The 21,872-nt window shown below is 43.2% G+C and overlaps 1 protein-coding gene across 1 annotated transcript in view; it reads left to right on the top strand.

Moving 5' to 3' along the window:
- The window catches only part of galm (galactose mutarotase), a 108,021-nt gene extending 89,001 nt beyond the window's left edge, over positions 1–19,020 (top strand). Inside the window, exon 5 of the mRNA XM_061837420.1 lies at positions 18,897–19,020. Coding sequence (XP_061693404.1) covers positions 18,897–18,910 — 14 coding nt within the window. The 3' untranslated portion in view covers positions 18,911–19,020. The remainder of the gene's footprint in view (positions 1–18,896) is intronic.
- The last annotated feature ends 2,852 nt before the right edge of the window (positions 19,021–21,872 follow it).

Below are 21,872 nucleotides of genomic sequence, written 5' to 3'. Positions count from 1 at the left end.
CAGCAGGCGGGATAGGGGCAGGGACTATTGACGTGGGGGCGGAATCGGGGAGGGCAAGAGCCTGTCTGCTCTGGGTACAAGCAGGGCAGGTCAATGAAAGATGGTACCACGTGTCCCCTTTTCCCTCCAATCGAATAGCTGATGAAGTTTGTTCCACCACCTTGTAGGGACCGTCCCACCGGTCAGACAACTTCCGCTTCAGGACCTTGAGCCATACAAAAACACAATCATTAAGCACACGGGGAGCATCGTTTTTTTTTGGGTGAGATGTGAAAACTCAAATGTTAATTGTTTTAGCTGGGGTGGCCCTTCAACTGGTCGTTCTGATAAAGGACTTGAAGGCGCTGGGAACAGTCAGTTGGTATGGCACTCAATGGGTGTCCACCCTTTTGATTAATTTAGAGACATTTGAACGTTCATTAGAGCAAATGGAAGTGCTTGTACCCAATTGAATTTGGATGAGGCCAATGCCTTTGCTAATTTTTCTTTGATGTTTTGGTTCATGCCTTCAACTTGGCCTTGGGATTGGGGGTGGTACACACAACCAAACGTATGTTTTAATCCCAGTGGTCTTTCAACATCTTGTAGATGTTTGCTTTTTAAATGGATTCCATTGTCTGATCTTATCTTTTTCGGGAACGCATGGGAAGGAATGTAATGATTGACTAGATGTTTGACCACGATAGTTGCTGTTTCAGATCTGCAGGGATATGCCTCATGCCAGCCAGAGAAGGCGTCCACTATGACAAGAAAGATTTAATCATGTCAGTGAAATCCATTGACACCACCTGGCCAGGGGCAGTCACTTCCGGATCGTGACCGCCCTGCTTGGTAGCAGGCATCCTATTAAATCTGCTACATACACTGCAGTCCTGTAGTTCTCTTTTAACAATGGTTCTCATGAACGGGTGCCACCACGTGCTAAGTGTCCTTAGCGTCTCTTCCACTCCCACATGGTACAGTCCATGGGCTTCACTTATTAGCTGCTTCAATTGTTTTTACAGCGGGATACACTTACCATCTTTCGTCCACACACCATCCTCATTCTTCGTTCCCCCCTTCGACCTCCATGGACTCTTTTCCTCTGGGATGGCCTGCTGCTGCCACGCCCTAACCGTGACCATGCTCACCCCCTCTCTGGCTTTGAGCTCCTCTTCACTGACTGTCATTTGTAAGGTTGGGAGATACCCAGCCACCTCATTTGCAGCTTTGTCTGCGGCTGCATATCCCTGTGTGAGGATGTCGGTGCCTTTGGAATGCCCTTGGCATTTAACAATAGCTACAGCCTTAGATAATATGAGTGCGTCCCTGAGCGCCAAAATGTCTTGTTGATGTTTTATTGGAGCCCTGTGGCAATGAGAAAGTCGTTCCTTTGCCACTCTGAAAGCGCAGTATAGATTACCACATAGGCATAGGCGGAGTCAGTGTAAATGTTTTGCTCGTAACATATTGAACCATCCTGTGTGATGTTCGGGTGGTCAATGGCAGGTGGAAAACTGTGTGTGATGTTTTTTGTACAAGTCGGGCCAGGGCGGATGCGAATGCTGCGCATACTGGATGTCTTTGCTCGTATTTTTCAAGTGGGGTGGAGGCATATAAGCAAAGTTTCTCATCCCCTATTCATTGACAAGTGCATGCAGTGAGTGTTAACTCTGTGAAATCAGGAACATGGTGTCGTGAGTAATTGCACAAGCCTAAAAAGGTGACCATTGATTTGACGTTTGTAGGCTGTGGATGGTGTAGAATGTCGTCCTTGTGAGAAGGAGACATGGCTGTACCTTGTCGTGAAATAAGGCAGCCCAAGAATGAAACTAGAGGGCGGGCAATTTGAAGCTTGCTTTTTGAACACTTCAAGCCGTGGCCAAATGTGCCAAAAGTGAGCGGGTGGCGTCAGTGCAAGTTATTTCAGAAGGAGTAGCAAGCAAAATGTCATCAACATATTGTACCAGCAGTACTCCGTCCAGAAGCTGCAAAGGAACCAACAATTGTTTCAAATAGGCAACACAAACCCTTGTGGAAGACCAGTGTATGAATAACATTGGCCATTCCATGTGAACGCAAAATATTTCTGCATGCTTGGATCCAATGGGGTGCAAAAAAAAGCCATTTGCCAAATCAATGCAAGTGAAATGAATGTGGGAGGGGGAAATTTGGGAAAGGGTGGAGTGGGGATTAGGAACAGGTAGCGTGGGTGTAGTGACAGCTGCATTGATGGAACGCAAATCATGCATCATTCGGAATTTACCAGTGTTTCGTTTTTCGACCGGCAAAATTGGTGTGTTGTTTTGGGAGTGTGGAATTTTACACAACACTCCAGCTTTTATCAATCCATTAATAGTGTTGGTAATGCCAATCAAACCCTGCTTCTTGATTGGGTATTGTGGAACATAAATCGGGTCGGGTGTCATTTGATACGTGACTGGAGTCACGTCCCAGAGGCCCACATTGGTGGGATCGGTAGATCAAAAAGTGTCAGGCATATCAGCCAATTCCAGTGGAGCCAAATCACTGTCAATTGTTTCTCGACCATGGTGTCCGTCCAATAGGCAATGCTCCAAAATGAAAAATGGGTGAAATGCGTTAGATTGAATCCAATATGCATCAAGCAATGGAGAATGCAACAACACATCGGATACCGTTGGTTGCCAATCGGTAGCCATCGTGCATTCACTGACAAAAGGGCCAAGATCTCTGGCCGAATGTGGAGGAGACACCATCTCAGAAATATGCGTGTGGCATGGAGGCATGGTTGGGTTGGGTGGGTAAGCCATCATGTACCATTTTAATTGTTCATCACTCACTGAAGTGTTGAATTCCACTCCAGGTTTCCCCACAAATAAATCGGCGATGTTCAATTGCCAAACATCGCCGTCGATGTTTTGAAATGAATCTGCATAAACCTTGTCCCCACGCCTGTCATAATATAGACTGCAGTGCATACAATCACAAACCATGTCATAAGCGTGAAGGTGTTGAATCCATGGCAGCCATAATGTCCAGAATTGTTCTGCCCCTTGCCATTCTTCTGATTCAATGTCCACATGTGCCCAAGAGATGTCAGCAGAGGCGGGGGCAACAATGGCGGATGTCAGGGTTTTTTTAAATCAAATGTAGAAATTGGGTATCAGAATACTCATTTTTCATAGAGCAGTGGAAAGTGTTTCCATCCAGAAACTGTAGAAAAAGTCCATCGGGCTGCATGTATTGGCCAGGAGGTAGCGGCAAATACTGCTGGTTCGGTGGTTGCATGTATTTGCCAGAAGGTGGCGCCAGCTGGATGGGTGGGGGAACCTGTGGTGACTGTGGAGATGGATCTATGGGTGGAGCTTCAAGTGGATCTTGGTGACGACAGCCATCACGGCCCCGCCCACCATACTGTCCTCTGCCACTTCCTCTGTTGGCCCAGTGTTGAGGGAGCTGTGGTGCGCGGCAGTCACGAGCCCAATGTCCCATTTTTCCACAGTTGAAGCACGCTCCCCAGGTGGCTAGCCGTTCAATGTAGCGCTGCTGTTCGTCGGTGGGGTTGCAAGAACAGAAATAGACACCTTGCGCAGTGATGGGGTCGGACTGATGGACATGACACTCGCCACTGTTAGGCACGTGAGGAGTTTGAAATTGGACCTCGGTATCCTTTTGTTTCTGTAAAGTTTGTAACATGGCCAATTTTGATTCAGCATTTTTACGTTTTTCTACTTTTTTGTCAATTTCTTTAGTGTGTTTCCTCAAATAAAATTTCAAATGAGTCAGTGGGCTGGTGCCCGGTTCGCTGAGCAAAGTCAACCAAAGCACGGTCAATAAAGGAATCAGCATTCTGATTAGATTTTGGAGCAAAGACCAGGTCGGACGGTACAATCTCAGGGAGGGGAAACAATGCATCCAAAGCACTGAGTATGTTAGCAAAGTCAGCTTCAAGGAGGCTTCCGACAGTGGAGTCAAGACGTCGAGCAGCTGAGAGAGGGGGGTCGCATGTGTCATCAGCATTTTCAAATCACCAGCAGTCAAAATTTCCCCAGTTGTATTACGTTGAACAGCCCTGAGCCATTTCGCCCCCCACTTTACATCGGAGGGAGTTCCTGTAACAACAATCTCAAATCAGGTGGAGTGAATAGTTTGTGAGTAATAAATCATAACAGTGTCTTGCAAGTGACTTATTGACGTGGCGACACCAGCCCTGAGAGCCATGGCAACATTATTGTGTAATGAGTCAGGGGCTCACAATTGGGGGATTGTGTCTCTAATTTCATCCCAATCACACAGCAAAGCCACCCCCCACTCTCCACTCAACACGGTCTTTACCGGACACGTCAAATCGGATGCAAATTTTCAACATTTTATTACATTCGGAATACAGCAATTCTGCTGCGGTAGAATAAGGTGGCGGAATGTGTGTGACAGGTAGCTTGGCTTCTCCCAACACAAAGACAATTGCTTTCTCGCAACCTTCACTGAAACATCCTTAACAATCTAGCCTTTTCCAGCATACATGACACCCTTTTCAATGACTCTTACGCTTCTTACAGACAACTTGTTTTTTTTTGTGTGTTTGGACTTTAAAATCGATGTTATATTTCAAGTACATATACGTACAGCCACGAAAGTGACGTTTTTTTCAACCATGAGATTTAAAGTAGTCAGTTAATCAATAGGTAAACCATTTTTGTCTCTCTCATAATTCCTCATCACATACAAGAATATTGTTTGTATCGTAAAATCATTAATCCACACCATGATCTGACATGCACAATGATTGAGATGTTACAAGAAAATAAAGGTACATCCAAAGGTGACAAATTGGCTCGACCATGATTTATTTTTAATTTTTTTTGGAATGCATAAGTTTGAACTCTTTTGAGTGTGATAAATAAACATTGCGCTGAATAATATTTGTTAAATTCAGAAATTACTAAGTGCCAAGTTTTTCTTGCACAAAATGCTATTTTTGTGCGTTGTAGCCTGTAATTGACTAGGAATCTTGTATTGATATCGGACTTGGAGTGCCCGCTGATTTTTTTTTAACATCACTCTCAAGTTTTTCCTTTTTCACCACACAACACTTTCCCACTTCTTTCATCAACATGACCAATGACGCTGAAGACATCAAAGTCAGAAGCCAGTCATTCATACAAACATTCCTCGATCCACTCACACACTTTTTTTTATTACTTTCTCTCTGATGCTCAGGAAGACCTTCCACACATATTTTGCATACATTTTTTACTTGGTCACCAAGTGGAATTTTGTGATCGTCATTGGGGATGACATGTAAATCAAATCATTGTTTTTGTCTGTCAGATTCCCCGTCCATTCTACAAAATCAGTGATCAATTGGTTACGCAGAGTCGACTACTTTAATTGTTGTACTATTATATTATTTCTTCTTCTTATTAGTTTATTATTTATATATTTTATTTATATTATTATTGTATCATGGATCCAAATCTTTTTTTTTTTTTAACACCGGTACGTGAGTTTGTGCATTTTTCTTAGCTATTTCACACCGTAACGTGAGGAATTTCCAGACATCTAAGATTCTTCTGAAGAATGATGTTGACTCGCAAAATTAGGAATTACTGTTTCTATGATTCTTTACTAGAACGAAATGTATCCGGTGTGATTTGTCTCTGTCCCCGACAGTTTACCGCTTCTCTCTGTCCCTGACAGGTTACTTTTTCTCTGTTCCCGACAGTTTAATCCACACACATTAAGGAGTTGTTGGTTTGAGGAAATTGTGGTAGCTCAGATTCTGTAAGGGAACGATACCACTTTTTAACACAAAACAGGACTTATTGATTCTAAAACTCACTAGGAGAGCGAATCCGCCTTCTCTTTTTGCTAATTACAACACTTAATGTATTGGTTATTTCTCCGTTTCTCTTTTTTTCCCCTCTTTTATTCTCTTTACTTTCTGGCCATAACATCACTTTTCACAACCTCTTATTCAATTTCAAAGAATAGGAAGTGAAACCTTTCCACACACTGGCCGACTGACAGAAATTAGAAGATAAAGTTCTTCTTCCCTTGTCAATCGTGGCGCACCAGAATTTCTGCCTGTCGATCCAATGGATGGTTCTGAATCACGTTGGGGTCATCAATTGTTGGAAGGAGGTCCTTTTGGGGTCCTTCCGTGTGTTCGTCCAATTCCAGGTTTGGTCAATAACTGGACTCCAGAGGCGTGAAATGTGACAAACACTTCAAAGTTTAATGAACAGAACGCTCTGTGACACAGAATCTGAGACAGACAAAGGCTGTGGTCCAACACTGAGTTTGTGTGTGTGTGTGTGCATGTGTGTGTGCGTGTGTGTGTGCGTGTGTGTGTGTGTGCAGAACAAAGATTATATAGGCAATGTTGGAAAGCTGCCGTTGGCGGACAAGTCTCAAAACAGGATCTAGCTAATTTAACGAGACACCCAAGGCCGTTGAGTCTTCTGAGAAACGGAGATGTTGTGACTGGACACTGAAGGCAGGTGCCTGCAAAAAAAACAACTCTGTTTTGGCAAGTCACACAAGGCTGAAGCCTGCTGGAAAAACAACTCCATTTAAGGCAGTTCCTGGAACCAGGTATTAGCGCAGGTTGCTGTCCTAACATAACCTTTCATGTCTTACAGACTAATTCAGGAATTGTCATTTACCAGTTATCCAAAGTGATACATCTTGGGAGCAAAGTGGTTCAAAACACTGTGGTGTCCCCCGATACTGGAGGTCTGTCCCAGTGGAGATAGCTTCAACACTTTACTCAACTACGCACTTTCAATGATATCTGCCAACTCCCCTTACTCACTGGACCCAACATCAGATACACAAGTTCTGATAATGGGTTTAAACTGACAATTGTGGCTATGACCATGGCAGTAATAATCAAGTGAATTATACATAAACAGTTTTAGGAACAGTATTCTGAAAAACAAGCAAATAATCTAAACTTCAGGGAACTTGCCACTGCTAACATTTCAACATTTTGTTTTTCATGAGCTCGTCTTTAGGGTTTACATTTACAATTCTCATTGTCTGGTGAAAGGCACGATTGGATAGTTGGACAGGCACACGGTAGTAACATTGGCTTTCTGCAAGATAAAACAAAAAACATTTCATTCATATTTTCAATTTGGAATATTTTGTCAGATCAGAGTAATGTCCATTGTATATAGCATATTCTTCATGTTATTTACATGCATTTAGCCTGTATAATAATGCACCGAACACATGTGAGCACACACTGCCGTTGTCGAATTTGAGGAAGACCTCAGCATCAACAGTACACTAACTTTATACAGTGTTCAAATTTCGTCACCTCCTATACATCATATTGTACTTACATTTAAAACGAGGTAGATACTTGTCAATACTAAACAATTGAACACGGACATAATTGAACAAAGACGTACTTACTTGCTAACAAAGCCAAGTGAACGCTGTATGGGGTTTTCAAAGCAGTCCTCAGTGAAATGCTTGGAACCCAATACTGTCGACTTTGACTTGTAATGCCAATGCTCCCAGTTTGTCTTCACAAACCTGGTCCATATCTTATATATCTGTATTTTCGTCCATTCATGTAAGCTGACTCCGTATGCAAGACACGTCCTCACCATCTTTGCTAGCTTTTTCACTCTCTGGCTAAATGTTGCCTGGACATGATGTTAGATTCTAGAGAGAACCAGAACTTGCCGAATCTAAGCGACATTTCGAACAAAATATTGAGACTGAATTTGATGCTAATTTATTTCATTTCTGTTGTGTCTAGAATTTAAAAAAAAAAGTATTAAAAAGAGGAGTACCTATATAAGGAAGAGAAAGAACGTCAACGGTGCTACTTACCACCGCACCGCTGATGTGAACAAGTACATGGACGCCTTCTGCCTTTCATCTTTGGACATTTCTGGAACATTCGTTCACTTGGAATATTCGCTGGAAAGAACATTGGGCTGTTTGGGAACATTAGTTCAACTTTGATGACTATTCGTCGTTTAGCTCGACTACCAGGTCTTTGAGCTTTTATTTTGTTTCCGTTGTTTTATTTTGTTTGTGTTGTATTGTTGTGTGTGTGATTAAATTGTTTAAAGCCAATACAACTGCTTTGTCACATTTTGCTGGTTTGAGCAAAGGGGATTTTAGTCTAAATTAACATGTAACACAATTCATTCTGAATATCATGGAAGCAATATCTCAGTTGACACTGATGCTTGTGATCCCTATTGAAGGATCCAGTCTCTTGAATTTCTGAAAACTGTTCCATTCAAAACTGACACTTATAGATTTTAAAAAGCTATCAGTATACATGTGGTAAACAAATTAGTGAAGAATTCACTCAAAACGTACTCATCAATAAATTACTTCAGGAAGCCCACTTACTTTTCCTTTCTGAATGTAGACTACCACAACTCAATTGTGCTGATTGGTTCTTCATGACACATACTGGTGACAGGACGCTCCAGAAAAGTAATCATTGTGATCTGCCTTGAGATTCTGAGACTGCTGCTTGTTTGGACTGCCTTCCTGTGTACTGACCTTGAACTGGATAAATACGCTCCCTGAACTGTACCTGTTCTCGTGAGTCATGGATTTTGGGTTCAGCCTCATGTTCTGGTCATGACAGAACGATCTGGCCAAGACATGGTCACAGCTGACTCAGATCTGGTGCACCACGCTCCCCAGGTTCAAGGATGCCGCCTTGCCAAACATGAAGAATATTTCCAGACTTTCGCTCGCCAGTTGGAACAGCAGGGAAACATGTTGCGGGAGGTAATGGCCCGGCTTAGTTCCCTGCCCGAATCATTTCCAAGAGCGCGCTGGTAGCGGCCACGTAATCCTTCCGTCTCCATGAGTCAGTCCCTTTGCTGGTCCCCAGCGCATTTACAGGTGTCTGCTCACCGCTTTCTCGTCTGGAGCGTTTCTCAGGCAACTGGTAATATCAAACCATTCATCACGCAGTGAGCGCTCCACTTCGAGCTACAGGCAGTTGCCTTTCCCTCTGACACAGCCAAGATCATTTTCGTCATTTCCCAACTGACAGGTTGCGCAGAAGCGTGGGCGACCACGAAGTGCAGCCACGACGTGGACACGTGTCGGAAGTGGGCGTCCTTCGTGACGTCTATGCTCCAATATGCGACCCCTGAACGGGAGGCAGCAAACGCTTTGATCACACTACGGCAGGGCAAGCGCAGGGCCTCTGACTACGCCATTGAGTTCCGCATTCTAGCAGCTGAGAGCCAGTGGAACGACAGGGCGCTCTTAGATACCTTTGTTCAAGGGGTGTCCCCCACCATAAAGGATTGGTTGATCCTGCTAGACGTACCGGGTGACCTTGACTCTCTTATAGCTCTCACCTTGAAAACAGACAAGAAGCTCATGGACGGGAGCAGGACAACGCCCGGCGGTGGAATACACTTCCACGCATTGGAGACACCAACGCTCCTCAATGTGCATCTGCCGATGCGGAGGAGCCCGTTCAGCTGGGCCGCCTCTGCCTATCACCCAAGAAATTTCAACGACTCCTGTGGGAAGGATTCTGCTTCTACTGCGGGCAGTCGGGTCCACCGTGGCCAGACTGCCTGGTCAAACCAGTGAGAACCTCGCTACGAGCTCCAACTACGGTGAGACTCAACCACATCCAAGACAGCCCTGTCCAAGCGCTTCCTTTGGTAACCCTATTTTCAGGAGGACAGCATCGCATGTCAACTGGATTTATTGATTCAGGTTCGGATGCCAATCTTCTTAATTTACATCTCATCAAAAGTCTGCGTCTAAGGACCTTTGAGGTATAGCGCTCCCGTAACGGATACGTGGCTAATGGCAGTTTCCTCGGCAAAATAACCGACCGCACTCGGACTCTTATGGTGATATTGCCGGATTCATATTCGAAACACATAAGCTTTCATGTTTTCATGCTAAGAACCATAATATTATCTTGGGGGGTCCAGGCTGAGACTGCATAACCCCCATATTGGCTGGTCCGCCTGTCAGATCAGGTCTTGGGGAGCGAAGTGAACACTTACGTGCCTCTCATCCCAGAGGACGGAGGGGAAAGATGCTGCTGGACTTGTCCTTAGTGCCCTCCTGTTACCATGACCTTAAGGAAGTGTTTTCCAAATACAAGGCCAAGTCGCTTCCTCTGCACAGACCGTATGACTGCGCAATAGACTTGTTGCCCGGCTACTCATTTCTTCGTGGGAGACTTTATTCTCTGTCAGGTCCGGAACATCACGCCATGAGGGAATATGTGGAGGAGTCGCTGGGTGCAGGACTCATCAGGCCCTCGTCGTCACTGGCTGAGGAGGGCTTCTTCTTCGTGGAGAAAAGCCCTGCATCACCTATCAAGGACTAAGCAATATTACCGTAAAACAAATTAAACCAATTTTTTTTGTATAGCGCATTTCATACACGAGGTAACTCAATGTGCTTTACATTATTAAAAGCATTTGAAAACAAAGAGATAAAACATTAATAACACAACACAATAACAGCAATATATATATATATATATATATATATATATATATATATGTGTGTGTGTGTGTGTGTAAATGCGGCCATTTTTGGGTACTGTCATGGGTGTGTCTTGCCTTGACTCGGTGCGCACCTGCTTCTCGTCTTGTTAATTACAGTCCAGATATATTGCCACGTGTGTGGTCTGGTCCTTGCCAGATCACACACCACTTTCCAAATAAGATACAGAATGTTTACGTTTCATGGAATTTGGGGGCTATGAATCCAACACATATTTTTGCCTTCTGTATCCTGAATTTTCCTTCGTAACTCGAGACAATATTTTTCCGAGAAGGCATTTCGTAACCTGAATTTTTTATTTGTAGAGACGCTCGTTAGTAGAGGTACCGGTGTATTTCTTTTTCTCAAGTTTGTCAGGCTTGTTCACAACACCCTTTTCTGCGGTGCATGAAATCTGTGACATTTTTATTCAATCTTCACAGGAACTTGAACTTTCTTTGTTTAAACTCAAGAAACAGCACAAGAGGCTCAGGATAGGTTTACATAGTTGTTATTTTCTATGTTGGTTTTACCACGTTTCATGAAAAATAGTCACTTTGAAAATGTTACTTCTGTGCGAGGCCACGGAGACTAGGTGAATGTTATGTCTATATTTGCAACCATCTAGGTTCTAGCTCCTAAATCATTTTACATGTGAGCTCCTCCCATCAGATATTCCATCAAGGTGGCAGGATATTGACATAGCTGCAATGCAGGACGAGGTAGGAATGTTTCAGAGAAATAAGACAATCGTTCCTCCATGTCATTTCATGGAGATGTCTACTTAAGATGACATTACATTATTGACCTGTCACAAATTAACCATTTTTGTGGCTATATTGTTATTATCACCACAAATGTCCACTTTATGATTTATATATAAAGTGGGATTCCATTAAAGTCAGTTATAAACAACACAGTTAACTCTAAAACTTTGCAGATGCAAAGACAATCGTGATTGGTCAATTCCAAACCAGTCATGTGCTCCAACCCTCAAAAGGACTAATGCAGGGGATATATTACGTCACTCAAGCTAGCTCGTAGAGGCTCCTCGATGTTTGGTTGTATTATTGGTAAAACAGAGTCTCGTAACAGTGCTCCACTTGGAAGTCTGACAAACCAAAACATATAGAATAAATGTAATGGTTGTTACAAAGATAAAGGCAGCGAGGTAAATGTAGCTCATTGTAATGGAGTAGAAGTAGGGCCCATCATTTCCTCTGAACAAAAATGCTCATGTAAAATGTATGTTGCATTTAAACTATCCATCCATGAATTTTCTGAGCCGTTTAACCCCACAAGGGTTGCGGGAGTGCTGGAGCCTGTCCCAGCTATCATCGGGGAGGAAGCAGGGTACACCCTTACCTGGTTGCCTGCCAATAGGAGGGCACACAGAGACAGACAACAGTCACACTCACAATCACACCTAAGGGTAATTTAGAGTCTTCAATTAATGCATGTTCTTGGGATGTGGGAGAAAACCAGAGTGCCCAGAAAAAACACATTTAAACTTCTTTTTTTTCCGTTAGGGGTCGCCACAGCGTGTAACCTTTTTCCATCCAAGCCTATCTCATGTATCTTCCTCTCTAACACCAAGTGCCCTCATGTCTTCCCTCACAACATCCATCAACCTTTTTTTTTTTTATCTTCCTCTCACTCTTTTGCCTGGCAGTTCCATCCTCAGCACCCTTCTACCAGTGTACTCACTCTCTCACCTCTGGACATGTCCAAACCATCGAAGTCTGCTCTCTCGAACCTTGTCTCCAAAACATCCAACTTTGGCTGTCACTCAAACGAGCTCATTTCTAATCCTATCCAACCTGCTCCCTCCTAGAGACAACCTCAACATCTTCATTTCTGTCACCTCCAGCTCTTCTTCCTATTGTCTCTTCAGTGCCACCATCTCTAATCCGTACATCATGGGCGGCCTCACCACTGTTTTATAAATTTTGCCTCTCAGCCGAGTAGAGACTCTTCTGTTACATTACACACCAGACACCTTCCGCCACCTTTTCCAACCTGCTTGGACCTGCTTCTTCACTTTCTTACCAAACTCACCATTGCTCTGGATTGTTGACTGTAAGTATTTGAAGTTGTCCACCCTCGCTGTCTCTTCTCACTGGAGCCTTACTCTTCCTTCTCGACCCTTCTCATTCACGCACAAATATTCCGTTTGACTTTGGATAATCTTAATTCCTCTCCTTTCCAATGCATGCCTCCATCTTTCTAATTATTCCTCCACCTGCTTCCTCCTTTCACTGCATATCACAATATCATCTGCAAACATCATGGTCCAAGGGGATTCCAGTCTAACCTCATCTGTGAGCCTATCCATTACCACACCAAACAGTAAGGGGCTCACAGCGGATCCCTGATGGCAGTCACACCTCTACCTTAAATTCTTCTGTCACACCTACGGGACACCTCACCATTGTTCTACTGCCGTCATACATGTCCTGAACTATTCTAACATATGTCTCCACCACACCCTTACTAATCATTGCCACTCCGTGGTCCTTCACACTTGCCTCTTCTTCTCTTCTTTCTCTCTCATTTTCTTCTGGAAACTCCACCTGTTCACCGAAAGCCTGTCTCACCTCTTTCTGAAAGCCCACACAACATTCTTCCTCTGTCAGCTTCCAACATATGGCTCTCTGCTCTACTTTTGTCTTCTTAATCTTCCTACCCTCCACCATAGTCATCCTAAACAACACCATCCTATGCTGTCGAGCTACACTCTCCCCTACCACTACCTTACAGTCAGTAACCTCCTTCAGATTACTTCATCTGCACAAAATATAATCCACCTCTACCTCCGCTCTTGTAGGTCACCCTATGTTCCTGCCTCTTCTGGAAAAAAGTGTTCAATACAGCCATTTCCATCGTTTTTTTAAACTCCACCACCATCTGTCCCTCCTTTCCTGGATGCCCAATTTACCCATCACTTCTTCATCGCCCGGGTTTCCTTTACCAACATGTCCATTACACTCTGTACCAATCACAACTCCCTCTGTGTGCGGGATGCTCAGAACTACTTCATCTAGTTACTTCCAGAATGTCTTTTTCACACTCTAGGTCACATCCTACATCACATATACATAACACCTTCAATTTCAAATTTCAGCCTCATCACTCAATCTGATTTTCTTTTCACCTTCAAGACATTCTTAGCCAGCTCTTCCTTTAAAATAACCCTACTCCCTTTCTCTTCCCATCTACTCTATAGTAAAATAATTTAAAACCTGCTCCTAAACCTCTAGCCTTACTACCTTTCCACCTGCTCTCTTGGATGCACAGTCAGAATCAGAATCAGCTTTCATGGCCAAGTGAGTGAAAACACACAAGGAATATTTCTCCGGCAGCCTGTGCTGCCCTGGTGCGACATTCGAACAAAGAAGAAGGAACAACATAGCAGCAAGAACAAAGAACAAGAGACATTTCTGTTTATAGGAACTATTCCTTTTAAGACATGCAAGATGTAAAATCTGTAGAGATAAGTGTGTTAACATCAATTGTGCAAAGGGAGCGGTTTGAAGTGACGAATCGTGCAGTCTACAAAATATTTAAAAAAGTAATAATAAATAAAAAAAAATATATATATATATACATACATATATATATGTATACTAATACTGATTGGACCAGCAGGATGTGAGTGAGTGTCCTAACATGGCACAAGGCAGAAAAATAGTAGGCTCACTGATCAAGAATTTAATGACTCTATTGGCAGGGGGAAAACACTGTTCGAATGCCTGCTACTTTTGCCTTTCTAGCTGTACCTCTTTCCTGACAGAAGGAGCTGGAAGAGCTGGTGGCCAGGATGTGGAGGGTCCGAAAGGATCCTGCCTGCTCAGGACCTAGTTCGCGTTGCATGCAAGTCCTCAATAGTGGGTAGCGTGGTGCAGACAATCCATTCAGTGGTTTTCATTGTCCATTGCAGTCTGAGTTTTTCCTTTTTTGTGACGACCCCAAACCAGACTGCAATGGAGGTACACAGTACTGCCTGGATAACCACTGTGTCGAACTGTCTCAGCAGCTCTTGTGACAGGCCGTGCTTCCTCAGAAGCTGCAAGAAGTACATCCTTTGCTGGCGTTTTTTGAGGGTGGTGTTGATGTTCGTTCACCACTTCAGGTCATCTGAGAGTGTAATTCCCAAGAACTTTAAGGTCTCGACAGTTGACACAAGACAACTGGACAGCGTCAGGGCCAGCTGTGGTGAAGGATGCCTCTTGAAGCCCACAATCATCTCCACAGTCTTTAGTGTGTTCAACGCCAGGTTGTGTTGACCACACTACAGGTCCAGTCTCGCCACTTCCTGTCGATACGCAAACTCGTCGCCGTCTTTGATGAGGCCGATGACCGTGCTGTCATCTACAAACTTCAGGAGTTTTACACTTGGATGACACAAGTTGCAGTCGTTTGTGTACAGCGAGAAGATCAGAGGGAAGAGGACACAACCTTGGGGTGCCCCAGTGCTGATCGTGCGCGTGGATGAGGTGGTGTCCCCCAGCATCACCTGCTGTGTCCTGCCCATCAGGAAGTTGTAGATCCACCAGGAGATGACAGCCAAAACACTGAGGTGTAGAAGTTTGGAGGAGAGGAGTTCAGGGATGATTGTGTTCAACGCAGGGCTGAAGTCCAGGAACAGGATCCTCGCATCAGTACCCTCGCTGTCAAGATGTTCAAAGATGAAGTGCAGACCCATGTTGACGGCATCATCCGCAGACCTGTTAGCTCAATAGGCAGACTGCAGTGAGTCCAGTTGGAATGTTAATTTATTTAGTCAGCTGGTTTCTAGTGCGATTTTAGAGGGCCTTGTCCCCACTATGGTATGCAATCTCTTTATCCTGGCGGAGTTGTCTAAGTCTGGCTGAAAAAAATGGCTTGTTGTTATTGAATGTGCGAAATGTTTTTGTTGGTACATACACCTCCTCACACAAACTAACAAACGCGGTAACAATATCCGTGAATTCATCTAGGCTGTGTGCCAAATTTTCAAAGACACTCCAGTCTGTGCAGTCAAAGCAGGTTTGAAGTTCTCATTTTGCCTCGTTGGTCCACTTTTTAACTGATTTTACTCAAGGCCTCCCATTTTTAATTGCTTGCCTGTATATAGGAATTAAGCACAGCAAACAGTAATCAGAGGAGCCAATGGGTGCGTGGGGGATTGCACGGTATGCGTTTTTGATCGATGTATCACAATGATCTAGACTATTATTTCCCTCATTGGACATTTCACATGCTGCTTATATTTGAGGAGTTCGTAGTGAAATTTAGCTGTGTTAAAATCTCCTACGATAATGAGCGGTGAATCTGGGTGTTTTTTCTCAATTTAGTTTATCTCTTCGGCGAGCATTAGCACTGCTGCATTCATTTTAGCTTGAGACAGAATGTACACACCAACAAAGATGAAAGATATGAACTCACGTGGTGAATAAAATGGGTTACAGTTCAAAAACAGTGGCTCTAAAAGCCAGGTAGTGTGTGCTGAGCTTTGTAACATCCGTGCACCATTTCTCATTGATATGGAAGCATATTCCACTGCCTTTCATTTTCTGTGTTAGCTCAGTGACACGGTCCACACGATGGAGGTTGAAGCCAATGTGATGTGGCGTAGGGCACTCGTCCACAAAGTCAAGTCGCCGTGAAGCACAGAGCCGCAGAACGTCCAAAGTCTTTGCAGGTCTTAATCAGAAGCTGAAGTTCTTCCATTTTGTTGGCTAGGGAGCGTAGGTTCGGAAAATGGATTGTCGGAAGCATTAGTCGATGTCACCTCTTTCGCAGGCGGACTTGTGTACCAGCTCGCATCCCTCTTCATCACGAGGCTTTGAAGAGCGCACAGACCTGCTACTCCAGGAAAGGATTCAGCAAATTGGAGAGAGTTGTCGAAAAAAAGTCAGGAGAAGACTCTGTTGGTTACCTCTGCATTAATCCAGGCCAGATTGCACTGACTCGTGCCCACATAGGGCTGCATTAAAAGACATTTAAACTACAAACTCAAATCAGTTGTCTTCAATTGGCATTTTAACTCCAAAAACAACAACATGAAAAAGCCTGAACATAATTGTAAAGATCAAGATATCCTGATGGTTTATTGCATTGACACCTGCACAAACCTGAAAGTGTGAACATGTGTTTGTGTGTGTGTGTGTGTGTGCATGTGGTGGGGGGGGGCACAGTGTCTCAGCTAGAAAGTGTTGGCCTCACAGTTCTGAGGTCCCGGGTTCAATCCCGCACCCGCCTGTGTGAAGTCTGCATGTTCTCCCATTTCCTGCATGGGTTTCCTCTGAGCACTCCGGTTTTTCCCACATCCCTAAAACATCCATGAATAGGACACTCTAAATTGACCCTTGGTGTGATGGTGAGTGCGACTGTTGTCTCTCTGAATGTGCCCTGTGATTGACTGGCAACCAGTTCAATTTATACCCTGCCTCCTGCCCGGTGACAGGTGGGAGAGGCTCCAGCACTCCCCACGACCCTTGTGAGCATAAGCGGATAAGACGATGGATGGATGGATGGATGGATGGATGGATGGATGGATGGAGGATATATATATGTGCGTGTGTGTGTGTGTGTGTGTGTGTGTGTGTGTACAGTGAAGAAAATAAATATTTGAGCACCCTGCTATATTGCAAGTTCTACCACTTAGATATCATGGAGGGGTCTGAAATTTTCATCATAGGTGCATGTCCACTGTGAGAGAGATAATCTAAAAAAAGAAAAATCCAGAAATCTAAATGTACGATTTTTTTAACGATTTATTTGTGTGATACAGCTGCACATAAGTATTTGAACACCTGTCTATCAGCTAGAATTCTGACCCTCAAAGACCTGTTAGTCCGCCATTAAATGTCCACCTCCACTCCATGTATTATCCTGAATCAGATGTACCTGTGTGAGGTCGTGAGCTGCATAAAGACACATGTCCACCCCATACAATCAGTAAGACTCAAACTTGTAACATGGCCAAGACCAATACTGTCCAAAGACACCAGAGACAAAATTGTACAACTCCACACGGCTGGAAAGGGCTACAGAGAAATTGCCAAGTAGCTTGGTGAAAAAAAGTCCACAGTTGGAACAACGGTCAATCTCAATCGGAGTGGAGATATCACCTTGTGGGATCTCAATGATCCTAAGAAAGGTGAAGAATACGCCCAGGACTGCATGACAGGACTTGGTCAATGAAGAACTGGGGCCACCATTTCCAAGGTGACTGTTGGTAATACACTAAGACATCATGGTTTGAAATCATGCATGGAACGGAAGGTTCCCCTGCTTAAACGACTGTGAAGCATGGCGATGGTAGCATTATGATTTGGGGGTGTTTTTCTGCACATGGGACAGGATGAGTGCACTGTATTAACGAGAGGATGACTGCAGCCAAGTATGGTGAGATTTTGGGAAACAAGCTTTTTCTCTCAGTCAGAGCTTTGAAGATGGGTCGTGGCTGGGTCTTTCAACATGATAATGACCCAAAGCACACAGCCAGGAAAGCCGAGGAGTGGCTCCGTAAGAAGCATATCAAGGTTCCTGCGTGGCCTAGCCATTCTCCAGACCTAAATCCAATAGAAAATCTTTGGAGGGAGCTGAAACTCCGTGTTTCTCAGCGACAGCCCAGAAACCTGTCTGATCTAGAGCAGATCTGTGTGGAGGACTGGGCAAAAATCACTCCTGCAGTGTGTGCAAAACTACAAGAAACATTTGGCCTCTGTAATTGCAAGCAAAGGTTACTGTACCAAATATTAACGTTGGTTTTCTCAGGTGTTCAAATACTTATTTCCAGCTGTATTACACAAATAAATCGTTTAATCGTTTCGTACTAATGCGCCATCCCTGGCACAACAACATGGACCAATGAAGTGAAAATAATAAAATAAAAGTATTTTAAAAAACTGCCAGCGTACATAAGTACAGTACTGTAGCGGGAAGTCACATTGATACAGTATAATGCCGCATCCCCTGCAAGACAACATGGACTGGTGAAGCAAAATAAATAAATAAACAAATAAATAAATAAACAAATAAATGAATAGAGACACCAGCATACATGAATACACTACTGTACTTTATATTACAGGGGCTGTCCCCGGCTCGATGACATGGACCAATGAAGCAATAAATAAGTAAATGAATAAATGCTAGCATACATTAGTACAATACTGTAGCGGGAAGCCACATTGATCAGGTATGATGCGACATCCCCAGCAAAACGACAAGGACCTACGAAGGAGAAAAAAAACGCCATTTACCCCTACTTCAGGGTTATTCACTTTTTGTGGGTGGGTCTGGTACCAATTAACCGCAAAAAAATGGGGATTACTGTATATGCAAAAGTTGTTTCGTGTAACAACAACAAAAGCGTACCAATATTCTACAGCAATGAAAGAATGACAGTCCCTTTATGTCTTTAATAGGCTTCATTTCCTGACTGCCTTCTCCATCCTGGCAAGGAGTATCGACACCTGACTTGCTTCACATTCACATGTGCTGATTGCTGATGAACCAATTTTAAGATTTTGTATTTTAAATTTGAGGAGGCCTGGAACAAAATTAGTATGTTATCAACACATTCTATTTACTTTCCAAAACATTTGTTTTTGGTTGTTTTTTTAAAATGTGATTTATCCTTCACTGTGATGCCCTGAAAATTTGTACCACTTTTATTGGGTGTGAGAGAGTAGGAAAGTTCTGCTAAATTCACTCAGGAATTTATGACCTGATAAGAGATGATTTATAACCCCTGGTGTCAGGGTTTCCTTTGAAGTCGTCTGTTTTGTGACCCTGTAATAAAAGTGATTTATGACTATGACATCATATCGTCCTTTGAAGTCAAGTGATTTATGACCTCTGTCACGCACCTGTTGTGTTTAACGGTTTTAACACCACTTAGTTGTCCAAAAAATGATGGGCATCCTGTCAATGACATTTTATGATAGCAATAAAAGTTTTATGACACCTGTTGTCTTTATCTTCCTTGAAAGTCAAGTGATTTACAACCTCTATCACTCACCTGTTATTTTTATGGTCTTCACACCTTTTTGTTGTCCAAAAGATTAAAGGCATCCTGTGAAAATTGAAGAGATCATCTGGCCTCACGCAGCCGGTATTTTCATATTTGTCACTCGCTGGGGGGGGGGGGTCTGCCAAAAAAAATGACATATGACATATATGGGTTTTATAAAATGGAAAGTCTCAGAGGTCATACCGTGAGATACATCTACCGTCCGCAGGTTTTGTTGAGTTCGTTCGTAGGGTCACGTGTGAGGTGGTCTCCGGTGAGGAAAAGAAGATGGCGTCAGTTTAGTTGAAAACACGATGAGCTGCTCATGTTCAGAGTCTATCTGGTTATGAAAATATTCACTCAAGAAAAACTGATCATACCTTTTGTATCCTGTCCCTCTCCCTTCTGTGGTTGAGTGGGAGGGCTGGTCACACAGATGTGGGTGTGAGTGTAGCTGTGAATGGACTGGGGTGCCATGACTCTGAAGCGGGCGTGCCACTTTTTGTTTTTTCAAGATTTTTGACATCCTCCCAAAAAAAGAGGTGCCAAAATCGGATAACTTAAAAAAAAATTAATATGAGTGGGTGTGTTGTGACTGTTATTCAGAAGGTGGGGGGTGTCTGTCCGTTGCTCAGGAGGTGTGAGGTCAGAGTCATCCACCCTACCAGGAGTTTCAATGTAAGAATTTCTTATATATTCTTCATTTCATCATGTCATTTGTACATTAACAATAGTCGTTCTATCGGTAGATAAAACCTTGAATGTATACGATATCAGCTGATTCGATGCTGGTATTATCGTTTAAGATTCACCACAAATTCATACGCTTGAGGGGCGTAAAAAAAAAGTTACTCGCCCTTTTTTCCATTTTCACAGATGCCCTCTGGAGCTATTTGGACGGGATAAGCTAACTATCATAGGTCACACCTTGAGAATTAATTAACTCCCTTATCGGAGACCCCACCGATATCTTCGAAGAAGAAGACATTGGAAAAGATTGAGATGAACCGTCTTTATCATCAGACAGAATCGGACTTCCATCCCAACTAACACAAAGGTGGTATGATATTTCTGCATTGTAAGGACACGTCATTTCCTTGAAAGCGAATTTTGAAAATACAGTAAAGATGTGTTTTTTAAATGTAAAAGAAAAAGGCAATTTCCGTCAAATGTATGAAATGTTTGACGAGAGTAAGTTAACTTCCAGGCTCCCAGGCAGTTAATCCCCCTTCCCCTCCGTCCCCATGTTAATGTTTTATGACTTCAAGTTTTTAGCTATTTTATCATTGTTTTATTTAATCAAAAAAAAATTTCTCTTTTCAGAAATACACTCCCCTTCACTCTCAAGAAATCTACAACAAATTAAGGTTTTGTTTCTGTTTAAGTTAAAAACTTCATATACATTACTAACTCTGAATGTAAGCATTTCATTTTTGTTGTGTATAATGGAAAACAATGATCTGCAATCTGTTACTGTTCCTACTGAATTACAAATTCTTGAGGATGAAATTAATGAAAGCACATTCGAAGAGTACACGCAGCCCTTTCAAATACAGACTGAAAATGAGGATCCATACTCAGCAATTAGACATGTGGATGACTTTGTGGATTTTTTTTTAATCCTCTAGATTCCGCGTTGGGACGTTTAGAACTTTCTCAAAACAACAAAATGTTCCAACCCCAGTCTGTGAATTATCAGGGCCATCACAGCATGTATCTGAAATTTCAGCACTTTTTCAATCAGGTGACCTTGATTTGACACAGTCAAACAAAGCTTCTGCGTCCCACATCTCAAACATATAGACAAATGGCGAAAGAGTGAAACGTGATCGTTTCAATAATATAGAAATCAGAAGACCAATTCTTCTTCTTTTTCTTTTTCTTTCGCTTGTCCCGTAAGGGGTCGCCACAGCGTGTCATCTTTTTCCATTTACGCTTTTTCCATTTTATCTCGTGCATCCCCCTCTCTAACACCCACTGTCCTCATGTCCTCCCTCACAACATCCATCAACTTTTTCTTTGGTCTTCCTCTCGCTCTTTTGCCTGGAAGCTCCATCATCAGCACCCTTCTACCAATATACTGACTCTCTCGCCTCTGGACATGTCCAAACCATCGAAGTCTGCTCTCTCGAACCTTGTCTCCAAAACATCCAACTTTGGCTGTCCCTCTAATGAGCACATTTCTAATCCTATCCAACCTGCTGACTCCGAGCGAGAACCTCAACATCTTCATTTCTGCTACCTCCAGTTCTGCTTCCTGTTGTAGAATTCGCATGATGAATGAACGATGAAAATTTTAGACCCCTCCATATTTTTTAGTGGGAGAGCTTGCAATATAGCAGGGTATTAAAATACTTATTTTCTTCACTGTAGATGGCCCAACGGGTTC

This window comes from Syngnathoides biaculeatus, chromosome 12, assembly GCF_019802595.1.
Source record: "Syngnathoides biaculeatus isolate LvHL_M chromosome 12, ASM1980259v1, whole genome shotgun sequence".
NCBI lineage: Eukaryota > Metazoa > Chordata > Actinopteri > Syngnathiformes > Syngnathidae > Syngnathoides > Syngnathoides biaculeatus.
This window is presented reverse-complemented; position numbering and strand designations above follow the sequence as displayed.